This window comes from Bombus vosnesenskii, unplaced genomic scaffold, assembly GCF_011952255.1.
Source record: "Bombus vosnesenskii isolate JDL3184/JDL3185 unplaced genomic scaffold, Bvos_JDL3184-5_v1.1 scf7180000016279, whole genome shotgun sequence".
Taxonomy (NCBI): Eukaryota; Metazoa; Arthropoda; class Insecta; order Hymenoptera; family Apidae; genus Bombus; species Bombus vosnesenskii.
In genome coordinates, this window is record NW_022884348.1 from 473,925 (window position 1) to 491,842 (window position 17,918).

The 17,918-nt window shown below is 29.1% G+C and overlaps 3 protein-coding genes across 4 annotated transcripts; 1 reads left to right on the forward strand and 2 right to left on the reverse strand.

Moving 5' to 3' along the window:
* The first annotated feature begins 33 nt into the window (after positions 1–33).
* LOC117242836 (heat shock protein 60A) lies at positions 34–3,951 on the forward strand. The gene is made up of 4 exons (XM_033509819.1): positions 34–266; positions 1,075–1,486; positions 1,628–2,518; positions 2,720–3,951. The coding sequence occupies exons 2-4, from the start codon at positions 1,075–1,077 to the stop codon at positions 3,127–3,129; spliced, it is 1,713 nt and encodes a 570-aa protein (XP_033365710.1). The 5' UTR covers positions 34–266; the 3' UTR covers positions 3,130–3,951.
* Positions 3,952–4,322: 371 nt separating this feature from the next.
* Positions 4,323–7,490, reverse strand: LOC117242839 (DEAD-box helicase Dbp80). The gene is made up of 8 exons (XM_033509824.1): positions 7,227–7,490; positions 6,747–6,967; positions 6,579–6,671; positions 6,272–6,489; positions 6,008–6,185; positions 5,674–5,911; positions 5,433–5,595; positions 4,323–5,257 (listed from the first exon to the last, which is right to left on the reverse strand). The coding sequence occupies exons 1-8, from the start codon at positions 7,287–7,289 to the stop codon at positions 5,004–5,006; spliced, it is 1,428 nt and encodes a 475-aa protein (XP_033365715.1). The 5' UTR covers positions 7,290–7,490; the 3' UTR covers positions 4,323–5,003.
* Positions 7,491–8,399: 909 nt separating this feature from the next.
* LOC117242832 lies at positions 8,400–17,917 on the reverse strand. Of its 2 annotated transcripts, none has more exons than XM_033509812.1 (11): positions 17,786–17,917; positions 17,122–17,221; positions 14,231–14,799; positions 13,203–14,083; positions 12,926–13,092; positions 12,674–12,847; positions 12,281–12,592; positions 12,062–12,212; positions 11,533–11,663; positions 10,132–10,749; positions 8,400–9,059 (listed from the first exon to the last, which is right to left on the reverse strand). In XM_033509812.1, the coding sequence occupies exons 1-11, from the start codon at positions 17,794–17,796 to the stop codon at positions 8,886–8,888; spliced, it is 3,288 nt and encodes a 1,095-aa protein (XP_033365703.1). In that variant the 5' UTR covers positions 17,797–17,917; the 3' UTR covers positions 8,400–8,885. The 2 variants fall into 2 exon arrangements, with proteins under 2 accessions (XP_033365703.1, XP_033365701.1); XM_033509810.1 differs by lacking the exon at positions 17,786–17,917 and adding an exon at positions 17,652–17,680.
* Position 17,918: the final 1 nt, after the last annotated feature.

Genomic DNA, 17,918 nt, shown 5'->3' on the forward strand with positions numbered 1-17,918 from the left:
GATTTTTGTTTCTTATTTATATTTCATATCGATTAAATTTGTTGAAAATTTTAAGAAATTTCTTAATCGAATACAAGAAGGTTAAGTTAGAATAAAAGGATAAGGGAGGGGAAGGGAGCATTACCCATGTGATAGCGTAAGCTGAAAGCTCTCTTACACATTTCATTCTACTGGCGAGACAGCGTGCAGTCACGCCGTGCCGATTTTCAATTACTTTTGAAATTACAATCTCTAATCAACGGCTTTTTCTCATTCACTAGTTAAAGGTAAACACTTTTTTCGTAAATTTCATTTCCTTCCGACACATAAATATATATTAATTGTTTAAAGGTATTAACCGGTTAATCTTAGACCAATTCTGTTTGATTATATCTATTGTACATTTTATATTTTTGATTATTATAGAGCAATATGTTCTGTTCTTACAATGATTTCTTTGTATTTGTCATTTTAATAAATTGGAATATTAAAAGTTTTAAGAAACGTTTTTACAGTTTTAAAAGTCGTAGTCAAAGATGCAGGATAAGAAGTAAAGAAACACAAATACTATGAATAATGCTTTTTACAGTTGCTCTCGGTTTTTCAAAATTATTTATATTTTTTTTATTCTTTCGTGTAATAATTTCCAGGTTTTTTTTTACTCGGATAAGCCGGTCGAATTGATTTGTATGTCATATTGGATTATAAATCAAAATAATGGTGAAAAAATACAGAAAGTAAAAAAGCAATGTTTCATATGATGCAAAATTTGTTATAGAAAGTTTTGGAAGTTATTTAAAATAATCTGTATTGTACTGTGGTTTCTCGGCGACCACGCGGCAGTTTACATAACCACGTTTACGTTAAAAGTCGATTAATTTTCCCCTTTCAAAATTTATTAATGTTAAGGAAAACAGATTCCTCTTTTTATTATGGAAATAAAATTATAAAATTTAATGTCAAGTTTCGTAGATAAAACTTAAAAACTAATTTTATACAAAATGTCACGTTCATAAAATGTTCGATGCATATATTTCAAAAAGGTTTTATTCAGGAATATTGTGTGATATAACAGTTCTTCTTTAATTATTTTAGATGCACAGATTACCAACTGTATTGCGTGGTGCAGCACTACGTCAATTACAAGCTCGTTCATATGCCAAAGATGTACGTTTTGGGGCAGAAGTTAGAGCACTCATGTTGCAAGGTGTGGATATTTTAGCAGATGCAGTTGCAGTAACAATGGGTCCAAAAGGACGTAATGTCATCTTAGAACAAAGTTGGGGTAGTCCAAAAATTACTAAAGATGGTGTCACGGTTGCCAAGGGAGTTGAGTTAAAAGATAAGTTTCAAAATATTGGAGCAAAATTAGTACAAGATGTAGCAAATAATACAAACGAAGAGGCAGGTGATGGTACGACTACAGCTACAGTTCTAGCAAGAGCGATTGCTAAAGAAGGATTTGAAAAAATTAGTAAAGGTGCTAATCCTGTAGAAATAAGAAGAGGTAAGTAAAAATAAAAATAAAATATAATATAAATATAAATTATAAAATTGAATTTATTAAATAATGCTACTAGAAGATTTTCTTATTGCTATTATGAAATAGTAGAAAGGCATTTACAATAAAATAATGAACATATTGCAGGTGTAATGTTGGCAGTTGATAAGGTCAAGGACGAATTAAAAACCTTAAGTAAGCCAGTAACAACTCCAGAGGAAATTGCACAAGTAGCAACTATCTCGGCCAATGGGGATAAGGCAATTGGTAATCTTATTTCGGATGCTATGAAAAAAGTTGGAAAAGAAGGTGTAATCACTGTAAAAGATGGTAAAACACTACACGACGAACTGGAAGTTATAGAAGGAATGAAATTTGACAGGGGATATATATCTCCATACTTCATAAATTCTAGTAAAGGAGCAAAAGTTGAATTCCAAGATGCACTATTGCTCTTCAGTGAGAAAAAGATATCGTCTGTGCAGTCTATAATTCCAGCATTGGAATTAGCAAATTCCCAACGAAAACCGCTTGTTATTATAGCAGAAGACATTGATGGTGAAGCACTGTCAACGCTTGTGGTCAATAGATTGAAAATCGGTTTGCAGGTGGCTGCAGTTAAGGCCCCTGGTTTTGGAGACAATAGAAAAGCAACACTTCAAGATATGGCGATTTTGACTGGAGGGATTGTATTTGGCGATGATGCAAATCTCGTTAAATTAGAAAACGTGCAGTTATGTGATTTAGGCGAAGTAGGAGAAGTTGTAATTACAAAAGATGATACACTCATCCTGAAGGGTAAAGGGAAAAAAGTTGATATCGATCATAGAGCAGATGTAATTAGAGATCAAATTGCCAATACAACATCTGACTATGAAAAAGAAAAACTGCAAGAACGTTTAGCAAGGTTAGCATCTGGAGTTGCAGTTCTAAGAGTTGGTGGAAGTAGCGAAGTTGAAGTTAATGAGAAAAAGGATCGTGTTCATGATGCTCTTAATGCTACTAGAGCAGCTGTTGAAGAAGGGATTGTTCCTGGAGGTAATTAGACATTGTTCTTCCAGTTTCTGCATTAAATTTTTACATAAACGTGCCATGTACAAAATATAAGAACTTGGTGGTAGAACACAAAAAACTTATATGTAGAAAAACGTATTCATTATAGATATTGAGAAGAAAAAAGTAATTTTTTCTACATATTAAATCTCCATAATAATTATTTTCGATATTTTCAATTTACAGGTGGTACAGCTCTCCTAAGATGTATTCCAGCTCTTAAAAATTTGAAAGCATCAAATAACGATCAAGAAACAGGAATAAAGATAGTGGCAAATGCATTGCGTATGCCATGTTTACAAATTGCTCAGAATGCAGGCGTAGATGCTAGTTTAGTAGTAGCGAAAGTTAGTGACAGCAATCTTGGTTACGATGCTTTGAATGATGAGTATGTTGATATGATCGAGAAAGGTATTATCGACCCAACAAAGGTAGTGCGTACAGCACTTACTGATGCCGCGGGTGTTGCATCACTACTTACAACTGCAGAAGCGGTAGTTGCTGAATTGCCGAAAGAAGAACCTCAGATGCCAATGGGCGGTGGTGGTATGGGTGGAATGGGTGGTATGGGTGGTATGGGAGGTATGGGAATGTAATTGAATAAAATCCCATACAAAGACTGAATTTCACATTGCAATTCAATCGCAATATCAATCAATTTGCTATAAACTGCTATTAGAATTGCAAACATATAAATACAATTTACCGATTGAGTAACCCAGAAACTGAATATTTAGGATACTTTACCATACTGTAATGTTTAAAGTAAATAAGGAGAAAGAAAGTTTTTCATGTACCGTTGTGATATTTGTTCTCAACTCATTCGTTTTTGTTTCATATTTTTAAACATTATTGTTCTGCTGAATATATGCCATAAGAAAAATTCATTTTTTATTGAAAGAACTGCATATCCATATTAACAGTTTGTTAATTTCTTGTTATAAAAATATGTAACAAATGTGCAAACAAATTATACTATTACGTCAAAAAATAAAATTTAATAAGTCAAAGTTAATAGTTAGTGTCAATAAAACTTTAAAAGTTTCAAATCAGTGGTTCACAAGAATATATTTAAGAACTGAATTAATATGTTCAAATAATCTTGTCCTTATAGGAACCTGTTTGTTTATTTCTACGTTAAAATTATTACAAAAGCGATTTTGTTCTTTTGCTTAATTGACAAAAAGTTATTAAAAGACGGATAAGTATTTATAAATTATGAAATTCAGGATGCGAGAAATATCCTTTGATGCATTTTTATATGATTTTTCATCTATATGAATGAATAAGTAATAATGCAAATGTACAAACATGTGTATTGCGATAAGTTAAAAAACTTACTTGTTTCATATCGTTTTTTAAATGTTGCAATTTATTTTCATTTTTTAATCTTAATAAATGTATGTTTGAAATACGTACTATGGGTGTTCTCTAAAAAAAAACGTCCCACCTATTGAGAAATTTTTATTATACTTCCATTAACAAATTTAAAAAATTAATGAGTTCTATTGAAAAGAAATGTTTACATCGAAAAAATAAAATGTAAATAATATAGAAATTCTGTTACAATAAAAAATGATTGAATGTTTCATACACTTTCGTCCAAATACATTAAAGCACACCGTTTTTTAATATTACGTCACGTATGGATGTCCTTGTAAATGAATTTGAGACGAATTGTATTACAATAATGACCATTTTGTTTAATTACTTTGCCACACTATTACATGGAAAATTGTACATTTTACGTATTTTTAACTTCTATATCTATATACCATTGTCGAAAGAATTGTGTTAAAATATTTTTATTTTATGTTTCATTTATAAGAGAGTTCTCATAATGTGTAAAATATGTCGGTAAAGTTTCCATACAACATTCACAATTTGTTTGTTCCAATATCAGTTATGATAAATAATTAATAATTTATAATTATTAACCAATGATTAACTGATTTTAGCTTATATTATTTGTACTTATACAAATCGCGATAATGTGATCACAATATCGTTGTAACATTACCGTAATACATATAACCAAAGATCGATCAGTAGATCGTATGTGGTCAAATTAAAATTTAAATGTGGAAGGAATGAATAGTTTTTCTTTTATATAAAAACTCAAACTTAATTTTAACTAAGTTACATGCAGTACAAAGATAAGGACATGATATTTCTCTGTGTCAAACAGTTATTTGCTGTATAACATATAAAAATATTTTTTTATTTTTATATTGTTCAAACTCTGTGTATATTCCTGATCCAATCGCCATATTTTAACTCGATATTAAAGAATACCATACAATCATTGTAAAAAAAGGTAAACATATAATATTTGTTGGTAATATGTGCTATTGGAAAAGAAATACAAAGAATTCATGTTGAGAATACAAATGTCTATTCTTTTAGGAGGTATTACAATATATCTATACGTATTTGATAAAAAGCATAATTGTATTTCTTAAATATTAATCTAGGCTCCTATTTTTTCTATTTCATCTGCATCTTCTGCATCAAGGTAATGTATTTTTCTTCCAAAATGTTCTTCTATATCCTTACATATTTGCATTGCATGAGACGAATCTATTAGATTAATAGCAATTCCAGATTTACCAAAACGTCCAGCACGACCAATTCTATGCAAATATGTTTCACAATCTGCTTGCCGATTTTGATCCACTGGTAAATCAAAATTGACAACTATTGTTACTTGTTCAACGTCAATACCTGCAACATTTTTTGATTACTGAACCACTTAAATAAATATATAATTAATGTTGGAAAGTTATAAAAATGTTTTCCATATTTATACTTCCATAGTTCTAAAAGTACGTAATAAATATATAGAAAGAAATATAAAAAGCTTTAGACTTTAAAACTAGGACTGGAGTTACATGAATACCTCTGGCTAAAACATTAGTTGTGATAAGAACTTTTTCAAGACCAGCTCTAAAACGATCCAAAACTGAAATTCTCTGTTCAACTGTCAGTTCCCCAGATAAAACAGCTACTGCATGACCATCTTTTGTCATTTTTTCGGCTAACCAACCCGCTGTTTTTCTAGTCTATAGGTAAATGAAAAATACTATTTATAATTTTAAAACGGAAAAATCACTCATCAATACAACATAAAGATATCTTACATGACAAAAAATAATTGCCTGTCCTATTGTTATTACACCATATATGTTGGTAATAGCTGCATATTTTTCATCCAGATCCTTGCATTTTACATAATATTGTTTAATATTATCTAAACTTTCCTCTTTTTTCAGTAACCTTATTATTAAAGGATTATTAACTATAATTTCTGCAAATTTCATCACTTCTGGCTCATAAGTTGCAGAGAAAAACATCATTTGACATGTGCGTGGAAGCTGCCTGTAAGTAATATGTTTAAATGTAAAATTTAAATATAAATACAATATGCAGCTTGAAATATCATTTCTTTACGTTTTTATAAACTAAAATAATTACTTATGAATACGAATACACTGGTCTTGATGACCTTGCGTTGCTATCATTACATCTGCTTCATCTAAAACAAAAACTGATATTTTACTTAGACTAAAGAACTTAAATTTAACAGCCCAATCTAAAACTTTTCCTGGTGTTCCAATGATTATGTGTTCTGTAATCTTTGATCCACGACTTACTGAAATAACAAAAAAGAGAGATGTAAATTTTTGTTAAAAAAAGATAATTTCTGTATGGTTGAAAATGATCTATAATATGTATTACTTTCTTCTCCTCTTACAGCATATTTTATTTTTATTTCATTACAGAATGCAGACATTTTAGCTGCTACTTCTCCTGTTTGTATAGCTAATTCATAAGTTGGTGATAAGCAAAGCACTTGAGGATAATTTTTGGTGGTGTCGACTCTGCTTAGCATTGCCAATACAAATGCAGCTGTTTTACCTGTCCCAGATTGTGACTGAGCAATCATATTTTGTGGTCTATAAATAATCGATTAAACTTTATGATTGTCATTTATTCTTTGTATTAAAAAATAAACGAAACTTGTTTATATTAGAAACAAACTTACGGATCAGCAAGTAAAGTAGGTAATGCAGTTTCTTGAATTTTTGATGGAGCATTAAATCCCATTGCATATACTCCTTTTAATAAAGCAGGTTTACTATAATATATATTATACTGTATAATCTTTTTAAAACAATATCAATATAAAGAAATTAATAGCAAAAATACCAACAGATGAAGAGCTTCGAAAGATTTAACACTATATAAAGGTGAAGATGGATCCTTTCTTTGAACCTCTATATCTTGTGTTGTTTCTACCAAACCTTTACGTATAATTTTTTGGAATAATGATTTTTCTGCGGCTGAGATTTGCTCATCCGAACCATCATCATTTTTGGAATCTGTATTTGCTGTATTTTCTTTAGGTTCTTTATCTATATTTAGATTGGACACCTGACACGTCATAAGAGTCGACAAGTTATTATTTCGGTAAAAAAAAAGATAATAAAAATGTTTCGTTATAAAAAGGGGTTAAAATTATTATATTATTGATAGATTTAACATGCTTTAACTGTTGAATATATATAATTTCAGTAATTAAAAATTAAGCAAGGGAGGTACACAAAAAGAAACTTTTTTGAATAGCAAATGTGTAATAAACAAACAATAGCGAGGTTAAGCCGGTGATACACATATATGATAAAAATATTACCTTTGCTGATAGTTTCTCTTGTTCGTCTACGAATTTAGCCCATTCAAGTTCAGCCGAAGCCATATTAACATTGATACATTCACAAAGATTAAGAAAATAATTTATGTTTTAATTAGAATGATAAAATAATACAATTACTCGTCGCGATTTTTAGCTAACGCAGCGTCACAGCACGGCATAAACAATAACTAAGGCATATATATTTTTTGTGAAGAATGATTTAAAAATGGCAAAAGTTAATAGTGATATTAATAAATATTGGAAAATTTAAATAGACGATAAATAATAAATGATAAATTTAATGAACAAAATTGGTTTTCATATACATATATATACATATATGTAGTGATTTGTGAATATACTTTTCTTGCTTACAAGGAATGTGATTTTTTCACTTTGTATACATATGGTACCGTCAGACTATCAATACATACATATATGTATATTGTCAATGTTTCAAGGTTCTCAACTAAAGGGATCGATATGTCAATATTTATTGATAAATCGCATTTTTGTCGAGAACCTTGAAATATTGACAATATTATTGATTGTCTGAGGGGACCCTAATATCAATTTAATTGTAATTGGTATTAATAATAGTAATAAATTAATAATAATAAATATAATATATATGTATTTTCAAAACATATATTTATATATATGTTTATAATTTTTTCTAAATTTATTGTTTATAAAAATTCAATGTTTCGTTTCCAATTTGAAAAATTTCGTATTTCGTACATATTAACAAGTATTAAAGAAATAAAGTTATATATTCTATTTATGATAATGTACTTTTTGCAATGTATTGAATAAATACTTTCGACTTAATTTTTTAAAAGTATTTATTATAGAGAAGTATGTCATATATTTTTTATATTTCTCACACTGTAAATTAGTATAATGATATTTGTAATAAAACATCTATCTACTAATTTACATAGTATAGATTATATCAAGCATGAAAAATATGATGGGTTCATTGATACTTTACAATTATTTTAACTGTCTGATATATGCATAATTTAAGCATGTCATTGATTAATATTGTAACACATTGTAATTGTATTCTATAACCTAATTTACTTTTAATTTTTATAGCAAATATGAGTAAATATATGCATAAGTGTAACATCACTCTAAGATAACCTTCAACAAACACATACATTGTAGTGGTTTGAATGGTTTTAATTTAAAATACTATACAACGTAGATATAATTTATGTGTTTTATGTAATGATACATGTATATTCTTGCATTTAAAATTACAAATTTTCGAGATTAACATATATGCTGTGTAATAAATGATAGCCGTTAAATGCACAATATATTATTAGATACTACCGTGTATATTTTTATATGAAATATACATTTCATATTTGACATATGTACAAATTAAATGGTCAAGTTTATTCACTTCATTTGTAAAGATATATTATACAGTTTATTTGCAGCCGAAAATGTTTTTTTTCTAATTCCTGGACGAAACATACCTTAAATAAAATGTATGTAAAATACGAAATGCGTTTATTCATATATAGGCTGCTTCGGTAAAATAAAATATCGTTGCTTGTATAAACGTAAATATGAATGTACTTATATACTTCTTCTCTCTTTTTTTATCGTAATACACTAGATTAAATATGTTCAATATATCTCTTAAGAAACTTTTATAACTGTGGTAGTGGTCTTAGTTCCGCTTGATTGCGGCACAAGGCGAACGGTTATCAGCGAAAGGTCAAGCATTTTACGCTGGTATTTCTTGTGAAACACCATAGCAGCAGACTGCGTTTTAAACACAATCGTTGCGCTGCGCTCACCCATTTGTATGCTCTATAACACGAATAATATAAACAGATAATTATTAAATTGTTGAATTAAAGAAACTAATATGTATTTTAAAAAGGTTGCGTATTTTCAACTTGTTACAAAAACTTATTGAAATCATAATAATAAATTGCATAACAGACATATGATTCTAACGTATAAAGTATTATAATAATTAAAATAAACGTTTTTTGTATATATACATATATACATAATAAACAAGGTATATCAAGATAGATTTAAGCAAAATATTATCAAACAATATATTGCTAAATATATAGCTATATTCTTTTATTATATTGTTTATTGTATAGTTTTATATGAACTATAGTCATTATTTATAAATATGATCTAAACTTTTAGGTTAATGTAAGATATTCTTCAAAATAAATCTGCCAATTACATGTTAATATAATATTGTATCTATATTCGTGTATATATATTAAGGAAAGTAATACAATACTGTAGTTATCAAATGCTTGTTTTTATTTTGTTATAAAGAAGAGTATTATCAAATATTGAATGAATACGAAACAATATTGGGATAATGATTTTTAAACAACTACAACAATATGAATTTGTCAGTTGTAAAACAAATTTATATACCTCAATGAAAAAAATACCCAAAAAGGTAAGAAACAATGTAAGGTTTCGAATAGTATTACAAACTAATAATAACTTCTCCCCAAACAAAGAAAAAGGAAAAAAAACGCAATTATTAGTATTACTATTGACACAAATGTAATATGTGGGATATTGTCAGAAACCTTAATTAACATAATCCGTAATTACATAAATCTTAATTGAAATCATTCTCAAAATAATCATAATTAAAATACTAAAAAAAAAACAGAAAAAAAAGGAGAAAAAAGAAAAAACCCACAAAAGAAACAAACATGCTTGAAGAAGAAAAGATTGGCATTGTATATCATTATAAAAAAAAAAAGAAAAAAAGAAAAAGAAACGACCACAAAAGAAACTGGACTTATGGTTTCTAAAGGAAAAGTATATGAAAAAAGGATCCATGAATTTGCAACGAAAATTCAAGTCTTAAATGTTTTCATGCAAAGATAGTCACCTCAATTGTTCCGATGCCTTGGCACATTCGTCTAATTTGCGCTTCGGACGTGCTTGCTGCTAAATTCTCTACCTTTACAGTATTTGTTTTTATTTCCGGTATTTTTTTCTGTTGTATAGGAGATTTTTGTAGTACAACTCTTTGGTTAGTTTGTGTATTAACAACAACCTTTTTCGCATTGGTATTCGTTACTTCTTGTACATTAATCACAGTTTTTTGAAGATTTCCTGGTGATTTTTGTTTAACAATTCTTTGTGAAGTACCAACAACTTTCTGTCCTATATTTGCTAATTTTCTTAAAACATCAGCTTGATTTTGACCAATTCTTTGAGTTGGACATTGAGCAACATTAACTAACTTGTTTTGCATCAACAGTTGACCTTTCTGCAAATTTGATACTGTTTTTTGTATAGTAGTGGCAACCTTTTGTGTATTTAATAATGGTTTCTGAATTACAATTCTTCGTGTTCCAGATTGGGAATTTAATACTTTTGTATGTTCATTTCCTTGATTAATCGTATGTCCAGAATTACTGTCTTTTGTAGAATCTATAGAGTCATTGGGTTGTATAGTTTGTATTGTCCTGACAATTCGTATACATGATGATTTCTCTGCAACCTATAACAAAAATAGTCGTAAAAGATAGCATGCCGTGTAAAAAAGTATAAGAAAGAATAATAATATTTGAGTTACTAATTTCAATATAAAAAGTTCATTAAAAAGATCAAAATTTTGCTTCAAAAATTACAATAAATGAAAAAGAGTTGATAAAACATTTTAATATAGAATAATCTTAATAAAAGTTTGGAGGAAATTAAATAGAACAAAAAGTATTTAAAAATGTATTTTATTAGAACACGAGTAAAAAATATACAGAAAGTCTGATAGACCTATATATATATATATAATTTATATATATATATAAATAATATATCTTTTTATTTAATGATATATTATTTGAGATATGTAAGTTATCGTTCAAGTAGAAATAAATATTTACAAATGGTATAATTCTCACGAATAAATAAAAACTGCAACAATGTGTTTTAGTAAATAAAAAAAATTGTTAATTTCCTAGATATTGCAGCACCTATTTCTATACCTATAATATTTATATACAATATATTTGAATCTTTCTCTTTTTCATTTTAGTATAATACAAACAAATAAAATTTTATCAGACATGATCACATTTTATACAATTTATTTGCTTGAGCATTAAGCACGAATTGCTTATAAAAAATATCATAATAAGAAAAACCGTTAATTACTCTCACTGTTTTACAAGCATGTATATCAAAGAAAGGAAAAAAAGAAGTAAAAAAGAGAAAAAAAGGGAAATATTAATTTCATGTTTTGTGTACAGACAATTAGGAAAGCATGGCATCTTTAGTCATATACCTCTGTAGATTGTGTATTGGTAGGACGAGCACGTCCTCTTCCAGTATTGGCATGTCCTTTGTTTGTGGATGCATCTTTTACTACTCCCATAAGTGCTGATACAGGTTTTGCGTCTTGTATATTTTCATTTACTAGGAAGTGAAATTATTCATTACACACACAATTATATTCATTTTAAATTGTTGCCATTATTATTATTATATATAATTATTTACACAATATATTATAGTTATTTCTTAAACGAAATATCATGTTATAACTGAAATATTATAGCTTATTAAATAAATGCTTAATTATGATAATAGAAGAAAAAGAATGAAATAATTTTTAACAAATATTCTGCATACTTTGATAAAGAAATGGTAACTCTCTTAAATAATAAAATAAAAAAATAAAATAAAAAAAATATATTACTAAAAAAACTCAACTTTAACATTGCCTTTGAAAACGTATCCATTGTACTCAAGCAATTAATTACTAAATCATTTGTGTATATCTGATTTATATAATGAAATGTTATTATACATACATGTATTTTCGTTTTTAGTTTCATCATTTTGTTTCTCCATTGCAGCCATTTTTCGTCGATTTTCCTTCTCCCGCAAGATCTTTTCTCTAAGCCGTTTCTGTTCTTCCATCTTTTTTCTATATTCCTGCATTTCTGGGTCGTTTTCTTCATCCTATAAAAATTTATTTTGGAGGAATATGCAATGCGTGGGAAGGAAATAAAATATGAATGTGTATATACCTTTTTGTCATTATTCGTATTGTTTAACATATCCACTGTTCGTACTTCTTGAAGATTTCTGTTGCTAACCTTTATTCGTTTTGGGCTCAAATCACGTAAAGGTCTGTCTACAGAGTTGGGAACTCTTTTTTGTGGCAATCTAGTTCTTATCGAAGTATTCACTGGTCTGCTACTAGACTTCTGCACATGATTTTGATCATAATTCTCACGATACGCGGTTGACGAGCAAACCTTACCCTTCGAAACATGATCGTTTCTGGTTCTCGACGACAAATCTTTATCGCGATAATTTTGATGGATTCCTCTGTGATCCTGGGGATGAGCATTGTTTTTAAAAACTAGATTATATTCTTCACGCTTAATATGCTTGCTACCAATTCGTACGCCACCAACCTGTGGATAATTATTTTTTTGATCCCCTTGATCCGATTTATATTTCGAACTGGATTCATAGCTATCATCTCGCAAGTAACTACTTTCTAAAGGATACTGTTTATTCTGAGTTCCAGTTTGATTTTTCTGCGGCTTATTTTCTTGCCATACATCAGAAAAGTATGCATAAGGATCCTGTGAAAATTCATATAATTATAATTTCCTGTAAAATCTTGTTACACCTTAGATTGGTCAATATCACGTGATACATACGTCGCTTTTATTTTGTTGATAATTTTGTTGATAATGCGGCGGTTCTTGTTGGGTTTGATTATACGAACTTTGATTCTGATATGGGATAGCGAGTTGTGAAAATTGGCCAGTAGGAACTTGAGATGATAAATTAGGTGTTTGCTGACTGGAATCCCATGCGAGTCTTGCTGTTTGCGAATCAAACCAGAAGGAATCATAAGTAAGAGGAATTAATATGAAATTATAGGGAACTGATAAAAGTTAAAAAAAAAGTCGATAATCACTTGAAAGAACTTACCATCATTTGTCGACTGAACGGCTCCTCGAAAGTGAGGATTGATTAAAATCTTGTGCCCTGGAGGTAAAGGTACATTGGGTACATTGGAAGTGGATTGTTGCGGTACAGGTAACGTATTAGTATTAAATTGACTGGTAGGTACTTGATCGGAATATCCGGACCTCGAATCGTAAACGGATCGGTTTTCAAATTGAGCTGCTTCTTGAAAAGGTGGTCTATTCTCGAAAGGTGGTTGATTTGGTATTTGATTGACGTTAGGATGATTAATAAGTGGCCCTTGGGAAGAAGCTTGACGTGAATATCCTTGCATAGGTAACGGTTGACTGCCCTGTAACAATGGCGCGGTCGATGTTCCAGGTACGACTGAATTCAGATTTCCAAGAAGCGTTCCTCCAGGATTCCCTTGCAACAATGGACCTTGATTGTTTTGCATCAGCCGAGCTTGATTATCTTGCATAAGAGAAGCTGAGTTTTGAAACGGGGCTGTACTCGCACCAACTGGCGCCGGTTGAATTTGGACATAAGGTGGTTGATTCGATGGATGGCTGTAAGGCGGTCCTTGAAGAGATCCTGACAAGCCACCTCGAGGTCCGTAATCTAATCTTGTCCCGATTGTTCTAGGAGCCACTTGATTTTGAAATTGATTAGGATTGAATTGTGGTCTATTATCTACAAAATGCGATGGGCCTTGGAGCGAACCGTTTGGAGAATAATGCTGGAAGGGTTGTACTTGAGAATTTTGTTGCTGGTAAACAATCTGTTGTTGGTTTTGCATATTGTTTGGTACTCCGAGGAAAAAGAGTGGCCAGGTCTCGAGTAAAGGTGGCCTGCATACTGGTGGTGGTTGATTATCGAAGTTTGCGTTGCGTGCATTACCGAACCTGGCCAATCACATTTTACAAACAATTATACACTCTAATAGGTATTTTAATATTCTAATATTATACATGTGTACACAGAAACGCATATATATAATACCATAAATAGATAAAGACAGAGATCTTAAGAATTGCAACAATTGCACATACCTTGGATTAAAATTTCCCGAATTTTGTGTATTAAATCTTCCACCGCGATTTCCTCTTGTACTTCGACCTCTTCCACGGCCTCTAGATGCTAGCTTGGATGGTTCAGATGTTACCACGTTCTCCAAAGTATCTGGTATATGGTTGTTCATTTTCGAAGAAACAATAGTTCTTTCATTTTGAAATCTATTCCTCCTTTCTTTAGCTTCTTCGCATTCGTCATCTTCCAATCCTTGTCCATTCCCAGAGTAGACTTTTGCATTTTTCTGCAACTTCTCTCGTAGATCTCCCTTTTCGATATTATTCGAAGTATTAACGTTATCAATTGTAGAAAATTCATCGTTTTGTCGGGTTTGTTCGCTTTTATATTCATTAATTTCATCTTGTTCGTAATACTTCGATTGAGCCTCTAGCTGATTTCCGTCGTCGTAAAAATCATTGTCGTTGCTTCTATCAGTTTTGCTCCTACTAAACTCTATGTTTTCATCTTCACCATCTAAGTCATCAAGTGCGTCGGTTACTCCTAAGTCCAGTACATCATCTGTTTCCTCTTCTCCCTTATAGCTATTCTGCTGCTCAGGGAATTAAATTGCCAAATATTTGTAATGAAAATATAATATTTAGCCGTGGTCGTTACAATCTACTCTTAATTAACTATATGTTTATCAATTTATAAGAAGTTACTCTTCCATGATTAAAACGAAGGTACCGCATTTGAGAATTCTCGCACCATTCTTTCCTCCTATTTCTATCAATTTTCCTTCCTTCTCATCGAATCTCTTAATTATTATCAGCCGCTAATAATAAGATTTATACGGCAAAAAATTTAATCGCAAGTTTCTCGACAAAACTTACTGTTAGGTACTATTATAATTCATGCAAATGAATATTACCGTAACAGTCAATTAGAATAATAAAATATTTTCTCAATAAAAGCGATAGCATATTTGATACTTCGCAATACGGAATTGTTATAAATATATATTATACAATATGTTACAATTCAAGGCAGCAGCAGCATGATATATTGCAGTTCAACAATATGTTTTCTTATTATGTTCGATTGTATTGCATATATTTTGGACAAATTGCATTAAGAATCATTGAGTTTCTATTTCAATTTTTTGAATATTTCATACTGCTTTTTAATGAAAAGGAAATAGATACATGACTTGAAATGTTATACAAGTTGATATGATATCCAAAGATATAAAGTATGTACGATGTATTGTTACAGTCGCTCAAAAGAACGAACGATATTACCTTCTTACAATACCATTGTATCACAACAATCAGACTCGATATCTCTTTTCCATAACATTTGAATGTTTTAATGAAAGAATTCATCATATATAGATTTCATCGAATCAAATATCTCTTTTCAATCTTTCATACATCTTACAAAATAATAATTGCGTAATTACATTTAATTTTCTAAAAATCTGAACAAGATGTGATTTCCATTTGTAATGAAATGAAATGTAATTGTGTGGACTAACTTTTTAAACACACTTTAAGAAAACTTATATAAACATGTATATTATAAACATTCATATATCTTTTATACATAAAAACTTTCATTAAAACACACAATTTTCATGACATCTTTGAGTATATTATTTGTAGTAATTGCACTATAAATCACAAAATTTAATAGTGCTTTCAATTGTAATTTGTTGAGAGGCTACGAATAGCACATTAACAAACTTGTGTAATCGTACTGCTTCAATTACCATTAACATTTATTCTGCTTACAATATCTAATAGTTGTGCTTTTTTAACAAACAGGGAAAAGGAAACATAATAAGTACAAATAACATAATAAATTAGGAAATATCATTACGTACAAGTTCTTACTATTTATTATACATATACAGAGTTTTATCGGCACTAATAAAAGTAATTATGAAATTTTAAATAATAAGGAAAATACGGAAAGCAATTATAGTACAAAAGATAGAAATTGCTACAACAAATAATATTATGATATATGAATACAAAGAATAAATATCAATCGTTTATCTTTCATTTTCCCTGCATAAATTTTTACTAAATATGTTATGGATGAGTTTTACATGTTCCATGCTTCATTTTCACATCCTTTGTATATTATAATAATGTTGAGAAATCTCGTAATAAATTTTATAAGTCAACAATTAATATGAAGCATTTGCATAAAATACAAAATTTTCGCCTACGCAAAAATGTATTATAATTTTTGTGCATTTGCTTTAAACTTTGAATACAATCTCATACGCATATAATAAGCACATAATATTTTCGCTCACAATTTAAGTAAAATGCTTATTTCACCCTGAAAAATTTCAAAATATTCAAATAGAATATATCTTTGTTTAATCATTTATAAAGTGATTCTATACATGAATTAATGATAAATATCTTGTGTCTAGGATAGTATCATCATACAATGAAGAATATGTAATTTGAAATTATGATTTTAGATTTGTTCATCCTAGTCATAATACACAAAATAAATCAGATATAACTAAATGAAGTCCTTCTTGCTTGCTGAAATATATCGTTTATAAAACACATGAAAACAAAATTATATCAAAATTAATCTGTTTGTATTAAATAATTAATTATTTTTGACAAAGTTCAGAAGAATTATTAGAAAATTCATAGAGAGTAACTTTATATGTGCAACTACTATTTCATACTATAATTTTTAAGATCGCCTTGATTAATAATCGTAATATGTTGATTTGTCATTACATTAACAAATAGAGTACAAAATTCTTAATTTTCTAACTGTAATATATATTTTTTAATATAATTGTTATTAGACATGAACATTATATTGTATCATATGATGCATTATAATGAACCAATTTTTATTTAACAACAAAATAATGGTCCAGCAATATGCTCACCCTCTCCACTTCATAGTCGTCTGCTAAAAGAGCCTCTTCTTCATCATTGCCTAGATCATATTCTTCATCTCCAAGATCTTCGTCCAATAGGGTATCATCACTAAACAAGTAAAAGCTTAAATAAAAATAGGTACAGCGGTCATCAAGTTAAAAATCTCTTTTAAATATATTTAACATATTTTTATATTATTAAAATATGTTTTTTCAATTAACATACAGATACAATAAATTCGTGTTAAAATATGATAAAATATAATAAGAAATTCACTAAACTTGTAGAAATGAATTATATACAACAAAAAGTAATCAAAACCATGTTTATTAAAGTAGCCATTAGTACACAATAAAAACAGATATTATTTTTATGGTTATCATACTTCTTTGATATCCTGCAAATACAATCACTGTATTTTACGAAATGAATTTTAATTGCAAAACCAGTAAATGAATAATTCACAAAAAGATAGAATACAATGGATGATGGAAAAAACACAATGTACGTCACTATTAACAATGATTATAACTCTAACCTCAAATTAAACATAGCTATACGGAAGAAATAACAGATTTATAATTGTATATAAAATAATTCTGAGGTTAAATCGAATAGTAAAATTATATCAGAATATTAATTTTCTGTAATGGAAAAATAAATATCTCTTACTGTTCCGACATTGTACATCCACTTTCTGATACTTGAAGGAAAATCTGCAAACTGTGATGGCACCGAGACCCGAGATAACGAGCGTTGCGTAGCTCACATCGATTGTTACTTTCGAGGTATCAACTTCCTATAT